Source organism: Syngnathus typhle, linkage group LG5 (assembly GCF_033458585.1).
Source record: "Syngnathus typhle isolate RoL2023-S1 ecotype Sweden linkage group LG5, RoL_Styp_1.0, whole genome shotgun sequence".
NCBI lineage: Eukaryota > Metazoa > Chordata > Actinopteri > Syngnathiformes > Syngnathidae > Syngnathus > Syngnathus typhle.
Window position 1 is genome coordinate 15,160,970 of NC_083742.1, and position 16,132 is coordinate 15,177,101.

The window sequence follows — 16,132 nt, forward strand, 5'->3', positions numbered from 1 at the left end:
AGTTGGGACAAAAAATAACCCAAATTGGCTCAAAAAGGGACTGACCCAACATTTTGGGTTGAATGTAACAGCCCCACCAAACGTGGCTATTTTGTACAAAAACATATTACATAAGAAAAATAAATATAATAAACAAAAATAAATATAATAATGATTGATTCCTTGTGCATTCAGTTCCCTCATTGCTAGTCAAAGAAATAGCAAGAAATGGCTACTGCAGCTTTCTGAAGAAAAAAAGGGTTTCGGGTCATTATGTGTAATTGGACTAAACCCCCAAAAGGACAGAAAATGATACTGAATTAAAAACCTAAATAGATTAGCGGTCTCATAACAAACATGTAAATGAAAAATGCTTTATCCTATCGCGAGTAAACACCTTCTGAAATTGCTTTCGGCAGCCATATTTAATATTCCCCTCCTTAAATCCAATCTCAGCGTGTTTTGTTGTGCCTGATTCACATTTAAAATCCATGATAAGAAGAAAAGAGAAAACATCTGCCAAAAGGAAAAAGGATATGAATGGGAAGAAAGAAGGCCCAAATCTACCAGAAGCCGTTTTTTCTTCTTCTTGGATGCATGGCTGACATTTCATAAAGATGCCATCCAATCTGATCAAATTAAGAGAATTCATTAAGATAAAGCTGATCGGATGCCAAATCCAACGTGCTGTGACATCACGCACAAGGTGGCCGGTGGGAAAACAGGTAGCCACTCGTCCAAGGTGCACACATTGAGCACCGCCGCCAATATTTAAATACAGATTTTAAAAATAATTTCACTGTCTGTGAGTTTTAATACAGCCCCAAAGCACGACCCTGCTCTGTGAAGTGAACTCAAGTGCAGGCCAGCGTCACAATAGAAGCTCGAGCAGGAGGACGATTGTAAACACATCCTCGCCTTGTCTTTTTTACGGGGTGACGATGACGTGCGCCTTGGTCATACTTCACCGGGAGCTTAACTAAACATTTTCGCCAGACAAAACATGGACGCGCCCGGCCGAGGAGATAGCGTGCGCGGCGTTATCTAAGGTGGAGAACAAAGCCGAGCTCGGCGCTAACATCTGCTTTCCATCTCAGTGGCTGATGTTTGAAGCTTTCGTTGTGAACTTTGTGAGTCGTCATCTTTTGCAGTGAATATAGAGAAGCCGTAGCTCTGCTTCAAGCGGATACGGTTTCAGTCAGTGACCCTAAAGGGACTTGTTTGTGGGGGTGGGGGAGATTTGGGGGTTCAGCACAGCAGTTATCAGACTCGAGTTTTTTTTTTTTTTAAACTTTAAACTACTTGACGCTCCTATTTCTAAATTAAAGATAAATCAAAATGTATTTTTAGTGGTTTTATTATTTGTAAAATATTTATTCTAAATAAGGTCTATTTGACTTTTTTAATACTTGACTTTCTGTGATTTTAAATATTTTTGTAGCTTTTATTTCATTTTTAAAATACTACATTTATTGTTTTCATGTCATTGAATATGTGCTTGTTTTTATTTTGTTTAATATTTTTCATTTATTTTTGAATAATTATCTTTTCTTTTATTGATTAGTTTTGAATTGAAATATCAAATACTTTCTATTCAGGTTCTTTTCAGAATAGTGACAATATTTCTAGTCAACAAAAGATAATAGCAAATCCTCTCATGTTCTTGAATGTTTGCTAAATATGACTGGCTTTATCTGCCATTTCTCCCGACATTGAGACCGACCTTCACTCTCAGCATTTGGAGGTCAGAGGGCAATGAGTCACTCTGGTCAAACACTTAATTGAAGAAGGCCGACAGTGACGCTTTGTTGTGGTCTTGGGGAGGTTAATGCCTTGTTTAACCTCCACTGCATGCCTCTTCCTGCCTGACTTTTTGGGGGGTCTAAAACTAAATGCTTTCATTCTCTGGATCACAGGACATTTGCTCGCACACTTCCTGAGAAAGAAAAACTTTGAAGACCCCCGGCTTCCATTTGACAAAGTGTTTCCCGTGATCAAAGAGAAATAACAGACTGTTGTAAATGCTGCTCGGTTCCTTGCCTTTTTTTATGAATAGTCAACTTTTTAAATGATAAGCATGGTTCGGAGAGACAATCGGATTTGTGAAAAACCCCATAGATGAGGAATAAACATTTTGCCTGCCCTCCAGATTCAACATCCCCACATTCCACACACATATCTGATATGTGTTCCTCGCAGTTAAAAACAGCCTTGGTTAGTGGGTGTCAAACATATATTGGTACTGCTGTCAGGCGCTGCTCCGGCTGACTTGAAGCCACACAACTGCTCTTTGTGTCAACTCTGGGAAAATGCTTCAAGGTGGAGACTCATCACAATGGGTTGATGGGGTTGCCACAAACCTTTTACTTAACACTTCAAACTCAGACATGGCGGGGTATTGATCGTTATCCAGCCGAAAAGTCCGCAGAGCTTGATGCTCTGAAGAAAGAAGCCGTTATTTCAAAAAGGCCCATTATTATTGAAATACTGACAGATGTTGCTATTTAAAGCAACGGCGTCAATTAAAATAGTCGCTTAAGGGCCCCCATCATATTTCAGCTCTCATGTGGAAGTTATGAATAAAAATGGACAGTGTTTTTATCTCTTATGTAAGAGCAGCCATGGCAACAACATAAACACTATTATTCTTCAACAAGCGAGTATGTCGTTCAAATGCTTTTCACGTTGGTATCCTTTCAACTTCCGACATATTGCTTCTTTAATGATCCAATTAAAGCTTATGCATACACATTATGAGGCCCTCACAGTAGTGTTGTTATTCCAAATGAAAGACGGCCCACTGATGAGATGTTTATATTTAAAGGCCTGATCTTTTAATTGCGCAGCTTCAATTTACTAATGTCTCCATGTTTTTCATGATGGTCTGCACTCATCACTTTGTATTAGTGCCTGATGGTGACCCCGTCTTACACGGTGAACTAAAAGAGAGCACAAGCCTGTGTTTGAGGAAGAAGGTGAACAAGAAGCAAAACATACAAACGCTAATGCTAGCTGCGACAATTAGCCAGCGTGAAGAGAACAATGAGCTAATCAGGGGAGGAAATTGCTGCTTGCGTCAGTAGAGGAAGTGCGTAACGTCGGCAAAACATCGAGTCCTCTGTTTCTGCTATGAGTCACGACGAGCCGATGATTCACCTGCTGCTCCGCACGCACGCACGCAGAGCTTTTGAACATTAAAAAGCAAGATTGACTAGGACTACCGAGAGGCCCGGTGGCGCGGGAGTGTGAGCTGTGGCCGACAGCAGCTTCTGTGCTCGTTTTTTTTTCACTTTGAGAATCTAAATTCATCTAACATGTTTGGAAATGTTTAATCATGTTTGAAGCCAATTTGGACACGACACAAAACAATTCTGAGAAAAAGGTAGAAAAAAATTACGTATTAAGCAATTGTGAAGCTTTGAATCATTTGAATATAACTATTTTAATAAATAAACATGTTAAATGATGCCTATTTAATGGACTTTTTTCTATTCAATGTTGTTACTCAGTTATCCAAATTTTTTTTTTTTAAATGTGCTCGACTTCATCTATTGTGGAAATATACTCAAACTCCACTGGGAGCTGACCAATAGCGATTCTTTCTTACAATATTCAATATCTTATTTGCAAAGAATCTGTGGTCTGCCGAGGGTCAGAGTTGCGCGTTGGCGTTATTGCGAGCACGGTGCATCACAAGAAGATCTGTCAGCGCTCATTCCTGACTTCTAACCTTCGAGATTGACGTCCGCAGCAGCGATGTCAAAATGCTCCTTCGGCCGGCTTTGGTTGAAGTGAAAAATAACATCTCAATGTGAGCAAGGTCGTAATCTCGCCAACAACTATCAGCAGCCTGCATTTGATATGCATTAGCGTTCAGTAATCGTTTCAATGTGGAGAGATTGTTTACTGAATGAAAGAAATTGTCAATTTGTCAATGCAATGGGCTTGTAATGGCTTTAATTTTTCTTCTTCTAGTGTAAGCCTTGTTTGTCGACTTGACTCCCGCTTACAAAAAAAGCATGGACATCTTTTCCTTTCTGAAACTCGCTCTACCTTTGCATAATTCTATTTCCCCTTTGCTTTTCGGCTGTCTTTTTCTTTTACCTCACCTCTCCGCGATTGTCCTTCTTGTTAAATAAATCCTCATCATGCATGTTGCTTTTGCGCCACTCTCTTATTTCCCATGTCTCCTGCCCCCGTCGTCTAGCTTGCCTCCCTCTTTCACCCTCGTCTGTCTCCCGCGGATAGCTGCTGTAATGAAGCCATAAATTGGAGCAACACAGTGGCGGCTACAGGTCGGGCTGAGGAAAGTGGACGAGGAGGGGGAGGAGGCTGACAGGAAGAAAAGGGAAGAGAGCCAAAAGGGGAGGGGGGAGGGGGGGTTCATTTAGACAAGAGAAGAGATATGAGTCTTGTTGGAGAGGAGACAGTCGACCACGGCAGGAGCAGGAATGAATGAGGAGGGGGGTGGGATTGGGGTATTCATAAATTGGTTGAGGAATCATTTTTACAAAGGTACAGCCTTGGAACATGCCATCCCTGTTGGATGCAGGGAGGGTCACAGTGGCAGGAGATGGCGAGGTGTTCGGTGGGCGTGGTTTGAGGCGAGAGGGTTGTCGGGGCTTGTTGTGATAGACAGACAGACAGAGAAAGTGCAAATGTACTGTGAAAAAAAAAAGCCACTGAGATACGGTAAGCCCCCCCCCCCCCCTGACTGAAGCAGAAGATAACGAACGCCGCGCCGCCGGCTTGTTAATACTCCTCACTTTGCGGCGCCTGTTTAATTACTGTAGCGGCTTTGGCCTAATAATAATATTCATTAGGAGATAAGATCCTGCAACGTCTCCGCTGCAAATGGAAAAAAAGAGTTGGGGGATTAATTTCTTTAAAGCGCCAAATTATCTTGAGAAACGTTCCTGATAGGAACTGATACATTTGACTGGAAAACTTTTTAAAACCATTTACATTGTTCTACACTCGCATTCAGTTTGTGCCAGCCAATCATGAGTCACGTACGTAAAAACAACCATCCACATTGGAAACAATCTAGAAACTTCTATGAACATAACGTGTGCGTTATGCGGGAAGAAGATGCAGTGCATGTAGAAAACCGCTGAGGAGAACGTAAAGCTTCTCAGATTGGAAGCCAGAACCTTACAACTATGACGCAGAGTAAATATTAATTGTACTTCTAAATCCTAAAACGGGATCATGTTAAAGGGGCTGTTACTGAAACGCTGAATGTAATTGCAATGTAATTGTAATTGCAATCTTGCGCAATGTAATGAGATTCATGACAATAAATGCTCACACACCTCAGCAAATTACCAGCACAATAATATACAGGGTAAATAGCTAGAAGGTTTATTGATCCAGAAGGAAATTGTGCTGCACCTATTAGCATCTTTTAAATCATTCTACCCTGTTGCAATACTTGCTGTTTGTACTTGCTTGGAGGTACAAATCAGTGCTGGAGCCTTCCTGTGAGAAGTTTGCATGCTCTCCCTGTGCCTGTGTGGCTCTGGCTTCGTGCCAAATTCCAAAATCTTTGGCTTTTGAATATTTTGTATGAATGGCTGTTTTTACTGACACAAATTGAGTCATTTGACACCCATTTTAGTCCAAGTCACTAAAGTCACCCAGTCAATCTCAGCTCTCTCAAGCTGTACCTAATATAATGGCTAGTGTCATGTTTTCCTTATTTCTCCTGCAGCAGCCTGGTTGGTGTCTCTTTTTTTTTTTTTTTTTTTTCCCCCAGCACATTGAAAAGTTTCTCAGTTCGACAGGAGTTTTTCAGAGAGAGTTGGCTGAAGTTTTTCACAGTACAGCTGTTAGCTGAAGGGCAACAGGAAAGAAGAGAAGACAGGATGGGCAGGGCGGGAAATGTACGCCGTAGACTGCGGTGCTCGATTTGCCATGCTGAGACGCGTTAAGCTGCACTCAGGCAAATCTGTACGTAATACCATCAAAGCTGGAAAAAAAAAGTCAAATACGTATAAATAGCTGAAAAACTAACAGCAACAAAAGATGTGACTTGAAGCCATGCAAACATATCCAGCATTGCTCACAGAAAAGCAACTCAAACAAAGATCACTGCAGCTGAGTCGTACGGAGAAATGAAATATTCAAGAGCTGGAATAAAAAAAAAGTGCCATATCAAATAAGAATAAAAAATGAATCATATAAGAAGCTTGTTTGGAAAGGTGAGGAGGCCTGGGTGTCATTACCTGAGAATGCTGAACTGGAGCCAACCCAAAGTTATAACCCCCCCCCCCCCCCCATTTAACTCATTCGCTGCCATCGACGGCTATAGACGTCAATACCCACGCTGGCAGTGAATGAGCTCATCATCATACGTTTGTGACTCTTAAAAGCACAGCTCCAGTGACACACCTGCTCAGGTAATGACAACACGATGCGCTGAACGCATGCTGTCTGGCTTCCGCTCGCTGCTTCCAGCTGACGTTTGGCAACTTATGCTCCAATAATACCAATTTATTCAAGTGGGATGGTATTTATATATTTTTCCTAGGTAGGCAAAGTCATCATTTGGGATGTCCAAGATAGTTTTAATCTAGTGTGACATTTAAAAAAAAAAAAAAAAAAAAAAAAAAAAAAGTAATTGCCATATTTCCCGGACTATAAGGCGCACCTAAAAACCTAAAATCTTCTCAAAAGCCGACAGTGCGCCTCATAGTCCAGTGCGCCTTATATATGGACTAAATCCCTAAATTCAAACTGGCCCGAAGCATTGTGTCATGAAATCAAGCATAAGTGGCCTGCTGAAGACTATGAATCATGAATCAAAAAGACTATGGATCATTATTTTGTGATTATAAAGTCGTTTGTTGCATCTGAAGTTGAAATAAAAAAGATAAAATGGAGAATGATTTGATTTGGATTAAAAATCTGACATGATGCATTAATGGTGCGCTTTATAGTCCGGTGCGCCTTACATAAGGATTAAGTTTTAAAATGGGCCATTCATTGATGGTGCGCCTTATAGTCCGGTGGGCCTTTATAGTCCGGAAAATACGGTAAGTATAACACTGTAAACTACTTTTTTTTTTTTTTTTATTTCGTAAACAATATGTTTTTTTGGGGTTAACGCTGATAACCTTATTAAGGACAAACAGATTAACCTCACTCACTGCCAGCCAAGCTTCCAATGAGCCGTCCTTGAGGTGACGCAACGTCAGGCAGGTTTTTAAGGGCGTTGAATGTCATGTCACCAAGACACAGATGACACTCTAGCCATCTCCGGCAGGAAATAAATAAATCGGCGGTGTAATGGCCTGGATATTACATCTCTTGTGGAACACGAAGAGTCGGGGGATGATAAATGTGATCCCACGGGGCGAACGTGTGACTGTCTCCGTGTGTGCATCCTAATGAGCGTTGAATGTGTTTTGTCTACTGTGTTTTTTTTAAGGGTAAAGTCATTTGTCAGCTTGAGACAAAGCGATCTGTACACATCGTCAGCTGGAAGCAGCCATGAAGCGGTAAATCTCAATTACACGAGAACCCCCCTCCCCCCCTGCCACAGGTGACAGCGGACCGAGAGCATGTGTTGCGTTCCAAGGCTTACCATCGACTTCGGGCTGAGTCTGAGAGGGTACGGCCATGTAGGGCTCCTCTCCCGTGTCTGAACTCATGGGGGGCACCTTATGCTCCACCATGCGGCCCCGGCCCAGGGGGCCCTCGGCGGCCTCGGGTAGGGCCGGCGTGGGGAGTGACAGGGTGTGGTAGTGATGGTGGTGACGGCGGCCTGCCAGACACAACACAGGTTAACCGGGAGCTCGCTTTGCCGAAGGAGGCAACTCACAAAAAGTGCAGAGATATAATAATACATAATAATAATACATATTAATAATAATAATAGAAATAATAGTAATAATATAATAATAATAATAAACTAATATTAAGAATAATAACTCAGGAATTCAAGAGACAAAAAATACTCGTCCGAAAATTTCATCTGAAAGCTGAAATTATGCGGAACTTTTTGTGAAAACTGCGCACCCACGCACATATATGTCCACGCACTCATCTCTGCGATCCCAAAAACATCCAAGGACAGCTGCTTGGCTACAAGAGGCAACAAAGTGATTCCCCCCCAGAGACCCGTGAGCAACTCATTAGTAAATGTGTCTCTCCACATTGTCATGTCCTTCTCTTCATGTCAAAGCTCCACTGGGCCTGTCAGAGTATAATCACATTTCTCCAGCCTCACCGGAGGGTTCGCACCTTTCAGAGGAAGGATGACGACATGCTGACTTTCCTTCTCTGCGGCGCTCCCGTCGAGCAACTTTTCGCCAATCGTTGAGAAGCGCTTCTAACGCTGTCAATGCACACTAGCGCACTTTTTTTTTTTCAATATATGGTTCTGTCACTAACTTTTTAGTTCATTTGGAGATGTTGGGGAATTGATTCCCTTTGGCCTTACTGCTTCGCTCAAATCTGTTTGTTGATTTTACCATTGCTGCATTTTGCCATATTCAGCAGTGAATGGCATCTGAATATTAATGTTCAATTCTGCTTTGTTGTGCTGAGCTAAATTTAGATTGTTTGGCCTTGACGATGGGATGCGCTCAACTCATTCTCGTTTGCTTGTTTGTAAGCAGAATAATGCGCTCATTACTGAGCCAACGGGATTTTGTGGAGGGGTGGGGGAGGTGGGCCAACGCAAGTTTTTATATGAAAAGAAAAAAAAAAAGACTGGATAGACAGGGATCAATGGATTTGGTGGTGATGTAAATAACATAAAAATCACACTTGCTTTATTTTGTTGGGTTGCATATTTTGAAGAACAATAAAATGAAGGTGATGTTGGGCCAACTTTGAATGTGTTTGATATTTTTTTTATTTAACACATTTTATCAGGTGGGAAAGGCTTCTTTCTTTTGAATGAGGTTTCAGCCTTGGTGGAGGTCTACAATCCACAAAATATCACTCTCCATTATTTGTGAGCAAGTAAGAAGCTTTAAAATTGTGAAGATGATATTTTCTTTACATCTGTCTCAACCAAATCTAAGGAAGTAGCTAACTGAAGGTTTACTCTATTCACAAGCATGAAAAACGTATCGCAAATGTGAGCTTTCTCCGCTGTTGACTTTCAAAGCAGGCTAATCACATTAGCATGTGACGTGCCCACTTAAGCCGTCCTTCTCAATTTGGCAGCGGTCTCGCATATCCCATAATAGAATGAAGCTTTTGTGGGGCTCAGCTCACTGATTTTTACCACGGAGGTGACAGCAGTATGTTTCACTGTGTGTTTACGCTGGTGTTTGAAGAAGGGGCTGAGTTAGCGGCTGGGATGATCGCAAAGCTGCTGGTAAAACTAGCACACACCCTCTCGACACCATCCAGAGCCTCCTCCTCTCCCTCCTCCGTGTGGCGTGGCAATCATTAAAATGATTTATTTAACTATTGGCCCAAGGCTGAGAGATTAGTGTGACAGGCCTATTTTATAATTCATTCCCTCACCGCCAGGGGAAGTGCAATTCAGGCAGATGACACACATACAGAGCGAGAGGGGGGGGGGGGGGTGTAAACTGCCGAAGGATGCGCACCCTCTCTCTTTTTCACTCGCCGCAGATTAAAAGCAAGGCGACCATGTCTACTCCTGAGTAAAGAAGGGAAGAGTGGAGAGGAGGCATTTATTCATCTTCAATGCCATATTAAGCTCCCGCATGGTCACTGAAAGAAGAGGGTGCCGTGTTTGTGTGTTGTAAAGTGCGTGCTTATGTGTTCATGGGCATCGATTTATTTTCCGTGACCATGGACCTCCAGCATCAGGGGAGATCACAGTGGGGGTGCAGCCGCATCATGGGGCGCTAGTGCTGCATTTTTTTGAATGGATATTACAATATTTGGATTAATCAACATATAATTTCGCCCTTCGAAAAGTTTTTGTTTTCTCAATTGTGAAAGTAAAATCTCGAGAGGAGCACGTTTGCTTGAAAATTTGTTTTGCATGTCTGTTTGATAAGATGGCTTTTCATCTAATCAGAGCCAATCCACGCCGTGTTTCCTCCTCTCTGTTGACGCCTGTCGTGTTCCTCAAGCGCTGCATTTGTTAACCATCAAGGCCTTTAACCACCAACAAGCAGATCCATCCAATTAGCGCTGCAAAGGTCAGGGCTAATCGATGCAATTGTAGAGGGGATAGAGAGGAGAGGGAGGGGGTGTTAACATCCAGGATGACAGGATCTAATCGAGCTAATCAAATCAGAATTATGATTAAAGATGTTCCTATTTCTAATTCTTTTAGCAGGGCCACGGGGTGGGGGTTGGGTGGGGCACGAGGAGGGGGGGAGATGCCACGGGTGGTGGTTGGGGTGAAATGGACCGGTCATGATGGAGTGTTTCATTACCTTTATAACTGGAAGGAATGTCTATCAAAAAGAAGGAACGACATAAATGTAATTAAACACACGGCCGTTAATAACCCGTCTTTACAGGTGGGAGGAGTTTTTATTTCCTTGAGAGGGAATAAGTCATCAAGGAGATGAAGAGGTGTGGCCGGACTTAAACGGCGCACGAGATAAAATGTGGCTCTCGTTCATTTGAGTGCCTTTTTACGGTAAATGTGGGTACTTACCATTCCGTGCCACGAAGGTATCTGAAAGTAGAAGGAAAAGTATGTTATTGCGGGTCCTAAAGATGCTTTTGCAACACTGATGCTAGTCATTTGCTCATGTGTTGTTTTTTAGACTGTTAGCATTCAATTGTATTATACGCTGACGAGAGCACGACTGAGTGTTAAAAAAAGAAAGCCTTAGCTGTACTGCTTTAAAATGACACCAAAATACCTTTTTTCTTTTTTTTTGCCATTGTAACCACCGTGTTTGTGGAGTGTGTTGTGGTGAGACATTATTTTAGAAGCGTGTGCTGCGGCTAACAAACTTGCTGAAATCCAGTGAGGCTTTTTTTTTATTGGAAAAATGTCTTAACAAGAGCACGTCGAAATAACAAATGTATCATGGCTGTGAATTCAACCAAACCAGGAAAGAGAAATGTCGAGTATACAATGTGTGATTCCTCCCCTCTTGTTTGAGGCTGGCTAATTTGGTTGAGTTCTGTGCTCTGTTTTTTGTGCACATACACAAGCAAAATCCTTTTCTTACTGTGGCGCTGAATGTTTGTGTGACAGTGTGCAAGAAGGAAGACAGTCTTGGCGCCACAGGGCACAGAACTCGACTGACCGAGGGGAGTAAAAATGCCGGGGTGAGTCGGCGGGAGGAGCGGAGTGGAGTGTGGGACGAGAGAGAATAGGGCAGATGGATGGAAGATGCTGAAAGAGAGGATTGTGAGGGCGGAACAGATGGGGGGAGGGAAAAAGGTGACGGCAGCAAAGACGGAAACAGAGGATAGAGGATGAGTTAGCGTACAGTGCGTGCGTGTGTATTATGGGATGGCTAAGGTCGTGAAAAAGGAAAGATGTGAGAGAGCGAAAAAGGGCCTGCTTACTTTGGCAGTCTCCCAGGCCATCTGTGTTACCATGCTCCACGTCCTGCTCAAAGGCGGATCTGCGGGGAACAGAGACATCATGGTCAGCAGTGGGAAGCAGGCCAAGAGCCGGTGCGATCCGAGTCACATCGCATCGGAAAAACAACAACAAAAGCATCCTTCCAACGGGGCGGATTTCTAAGAAATCTTCAGCAAAAGCGGCAGGAGGGCTTTAACTGGAAGGCCATCAAAGAACACCTAGCAGGCACCCTGAAGGTCTCAAGACCAGGGCTACCACGAAGGAAACATGGATGCGAAAGAAAATAAATCCATAATTGGCAATCTGGGGGTAGCAACAGAATTGCTCATGACAAAAATTCTACTGCAAAATGAAATTGTTTGAAGAAAATACCAGAATTACAAAGCACTAAGCAGAAGTCACACCAAGGCATTCTGTAAATTCTAGTATCTAGGGAAAATGGAATTTTCAGGGTGGAGTAGTTTGCTCGCTAACTAACGGATCACTAGTGGTAGGAATGTGCTTCGTAATAATTGTAGCAATAATTGCACTAAGTAACTTAAAGTGACACCAGATAACGTTTAAGTTGTCAAACGTCTAAGTGCGACTCAGGTCAACCTTATATTCACGCAGAAAAAGTGGAATGATAAAAAACTGTTTAACGCTAGCTAGCGCTCCCAAATAAAGTTCTGCAAACCTTTTCACAAGTTTTCTGCAACTAAAGGTGCCACTGACTCCCAAGTTTTCTTCTGTTAAGATACTTCTACTTTTACCCAAGTGTAGATTTCAACTATTTTATTTTCTCTTCTTCATCCACAATGTGTTCAGATATGAGGCCCATGCAATCACACGGGCCAAGGCCAGTGCACTGAGGTGTAGCCGAGCCCTGAGAGCCATCACATGACACACAAGGGGTGAAGTAAAGGGCTGGCGTGGGGAGGTTTTGGAGATGCTATTTTCTGCTGCAATCTGCACAGAGACCTGTTTTCAGGCTGAAAGACCACCAAGTAGGCAGGAGATCTGTGAAACAGAGCGGACCAACTGTCAAGCAGGATCATAGTCACGCATGACAGCTTCTCACAATCCTCCTCCTGCCGCCCATCTTCCTCACTCGCCCCATGCTTACAATTACTGCATGAAGATCCGCCTGCTGCACCCCCAATCCCGCAAACAACGTTAAAACGTACAAGGAAAAAGTATGAAGAGGTTCACGGAGAATAACAAACAGACTTTCACCATCACTGTCAACTCGTGGAAATTTCTATTGGCCCTTTCAAACCACAACAATATTTCAGTCACCAGCAGCATTTCTCAACTTGAAAGCCTTGCCAGCAGTTTTTAAGCACCAGATTTCCTCACGGTTGCTGTAAACCCTGACCCCCATCTAAGCATCTGTGCCAAATGGTGTTTTCTTAAGCGTTGTTATTGGACAGCAGTGCTGTTTTTACAGAGGGAGACATACAACACTGGTGAGGCCACTTGTTGCTAGGCAAATTTTATTGGACGCATTCATAAGATCACTGTTACCCTAAAAAACAAAACATACATTGGTATCGCTATAGTTTTTTTTCGACCTCAAAACCAACAAAATGACTTTAATCATAATATGCATCGAGTTTATGTCGAGCTTTACAGAATCGTCATAGACATTTAACAAAAGAAAATACTGTCTGACACATATTCCATCATGATTATAAGACTTATGCGGGACAGTATGACACCGGTGCCGTCTTAAGATAAAATAAACAATAGCATAGTTGCACAGCTGCTTGTTGCTATGCAGAATTTGTGGGCCCTTAACGCTCACTTTGTTGTTTCCTCAACAACTTGGGGCGGAGAAGTTTTCTCTCCCACAGGGCCATGAAAGGACATGCTGGTGAGAACATAGTCGACCTACACTAAATAACTCCCAAAATGTGCATATTAAGGATTGGGATTTCATTTATTGACATTAATATTAGACTGGAATCACGCCTCATTCAGATTTTTTTTATGTACAGCAAGTTATTATTCTGAATTAACACGGCACCCACGATGCCCACTACTCAATGTGTATGCTCTTTAAAGCTGGCCAGTGGCGTCATGCTGGCGAAACATCTCGAGGGTGAGAATGTGATGACACCTGTATACAGCAAAGACTGCTTGTTGGTGTTGGTGGGCTCTTCTGTGTGCATCAGACAAGCAACGTATTCACACCTGAGGCTGAAGTCTTGCAGACTGACATTTTTCAGCAAGGAGCTGAAAGATGTTTGTGCCTTTGAGAAAAGCCGGGACAATGCAACTGAGTTTCACATGTCCACAAGTGTCCCCATAATGTTTTGAAGACATCGAAAACTGCTAGGGGCAGAGCTGCGGGTTTCTAGCGTGACGCAAAAGAGCCTGCCGTCAAAGCATTTGATGAGGGAGAAAGTATTGCAGCAGCTTTTCTTTGATGTTTCATCACCTGCCCTTTTTTCAGTCTGGAAAATAGCAACATTGTCTTTTCACAGCTGACTGGAAATAATAGAGATATTCAGTGGCGGAGCTAGAGGGGGAGCCGTGGGGGCATTCTCCCCCTACTGATATACGCCAGGTCAGATAATTGACTTTGGGGTATTTTACGATTTCTCTGGGAATCTTTTTCAACATTTCCACACCTTCCCCATAGGGAACATATAATGAATCTTCATCAAAAAATGTTTTAGTTGTTTTGCAGACCATTTGAGATATACGTGCCCCGCCCAAGGAAAAAAATCCTAGCCCCCCCGAGGAACTAGGCCATATTGTTTGCGCTATTACTGGCCCAGTGTCGGCTCCTTCAATCACAGCTTTACGCCGGCAAGGCAAAATAATAACAGGATGGGTGTGACTTTTTGTGTGTTTGTGTGTGCGCTTTTGGTAGCATTGGCACACCAGGCTAATCATTTTCCAGCACAGGGATCACATTCATTCAATGTCAAATGGAGCGCCGATCCTTTTGTTGTGACTTCATGTGTAAAAAGTTTTTCCCACCACAAAGCTTCAATCCGCTGTTTTCCCAGAGAGTATAATGGGGCTCTGTGTCCCAGCTACCGCCACGAAATTACAGTGAGCGTGACCATCAAGTGTTGCTCAGGCTATGCAGCCAGCCTTTGGCCGGGCGGCGTACAGCACTTTCCTTCCATTGGGCCCTCCAATAGCCTTTGCAGCTGAGGGAAATTGCACTTACACACCATAAAATTAGAAATCTCGCAGACACGTCAAGACCAAAGATGAAGGCTACCAGGCATTGCAAAGAAGGTGGAACGTCGGATTGGAAATCTTGTAAAACGCTTGTATGGCCTTTCAATACAGCAAGGATTGCATTCAAATTCACTGGAGCAAAATACTTGTTAAACCCAAATTGGAAGTAAAGGAAGCTGACGACCCAAGTATTCATTCCAACTATAACTTTCTATCTCACATTAATTTTAAATGATTTCCATCCATCTATTACATGCACCACTTGCGAGGAATTGGAGCAAATCCCAGCTGGCACTGGGCCGGGAGATGGAGTTAACCCCGGGCAGATCAATTTTCCAAAATCTTCAAACGACTTTTGTTGCAAGTCAACTGAATAATTTATGAATACAAAACAGTTATGATACACCCATCAATTTTAATAAGGTCTGAATTGTTTCAGGAATCTGAGAATTTACTCACGAGAGTTGAAGTGGACGACTGATTTAATGACCTGTCAGGACTGGGCAAAACCTTAAAGGGGAAGTCAAGTCCAAATTTTCCTTTACAATAATATGTTACATGTACCCGTACTAGTCTTAACACAACATTCTGGTTCATATGGCATTTGTGGAGTTAGAATTAAGGGTAGAATCCCACCGGTTTTGATCGAGCTCAGGGAGGGGCCCATTTTGCTACTTGCTGTCAACAGTTGCTCAGAGCTAAAGTATCTATCAACCAATCACGACTGCCTTGGTCTCTTTCATCTGTAGCTTATTAAATAGCCACTTACTTGCTGCCAATCACTTGTCTGCATGCTCCTTCCGACACCCAACCACAGTAAGGGTCCCTGGAGGCGATACAGGACCTGGGTGACACACAAAAGACATTCATCTCTGCAGTACCAGGAACACTAGCATAGCTAGTTTTGGGGGGGGCTTTCATATGTGGGGGATTCCTTGTGCTGTCACGGCTATTAAACGCACTTCTTGCATCTTCCGTGTCTTTCGCAGCGAGACAGAGGCACTTTAACCACACAGGAAGTGAACGCCACCCACAGGGCGTGACCCTTGGCGTCCATCTGAATGCCGACGATGCGCTTGTCTTCCACGCCGTCTATATTGCACCTGCAGGAAAGACGACAAACAGCAGACGTAGGGATGAGCAGAGCCTATCGATGTGAAGTATAAGGGCAAATAAAAAAATACAGTATGGTATTAGAGGAATTGATCAGCATTGTGTCATCTCCTCTCGTAGTCAGCAGTTTGCTGCAAGTAGCTCACTGTAGCTTTAAAGCTTCCAGTGACTGCAATAAAGCCTACATTGCATTTCCAAGAGCCCAAGAGTCCCTGTTGAAAAACTCTGCAATGGAGTTTCGGTACGCCATGATTCTTAGTCAAGTGACAAGTTTGTTTCTAAGTAACCAAACAAAATTGAATTGCTCATTTATGAAATAAAAAAGTGGGTGCGATTACAACGAGGCAGAGGTCGATGAGCTAATGCTGG

At 43.0% G+C, this 16,132-nt stretch overlaps 1 protein-coding gene across 3 annotated transcripts in view; it reads right to left on the minus strand.

Annotated features, from left to right (window-relative positions):
• Positions 1-16,132, minus strand: part of sema6a (sema domain, transmembrane domain (TM), and cytoplasmic domain, (semaphorin) 6A) — a 96,402-nt gene that overhangs the window by 3,418 nt on the left and 76,852 nt on the right. For 2 of the 3 annotated variants that reach the window (XM_061278737.1, XM_061278736.1), the window contains 5 exons: positions 15,613-15,753; positions 15,420-15,494; positions 11,452-11,510; positions 10,583-10,603; positions 7,568-7,747 (listed from right to left, as the gene is read on the minus strand). In XM_061278737.1, coding sequence (XP_061134721.1) covers positions 7,568-7,747; positions 10,583-10,603; positions 11,452-11,510; positions 15,420-15,494; positions 15,613-15,753 — 476 coding nt within the window. The remainder of the gene's footprint in view (positions 1-7,567; positions 7,748-10,582; positions 10,604-11,451; positions 11,511-15,419; positions 15,495-15,612; positions 15,754-16,132) is intronic. The other variant, XM_061278738.1, reaches the window with a different exon arrangement.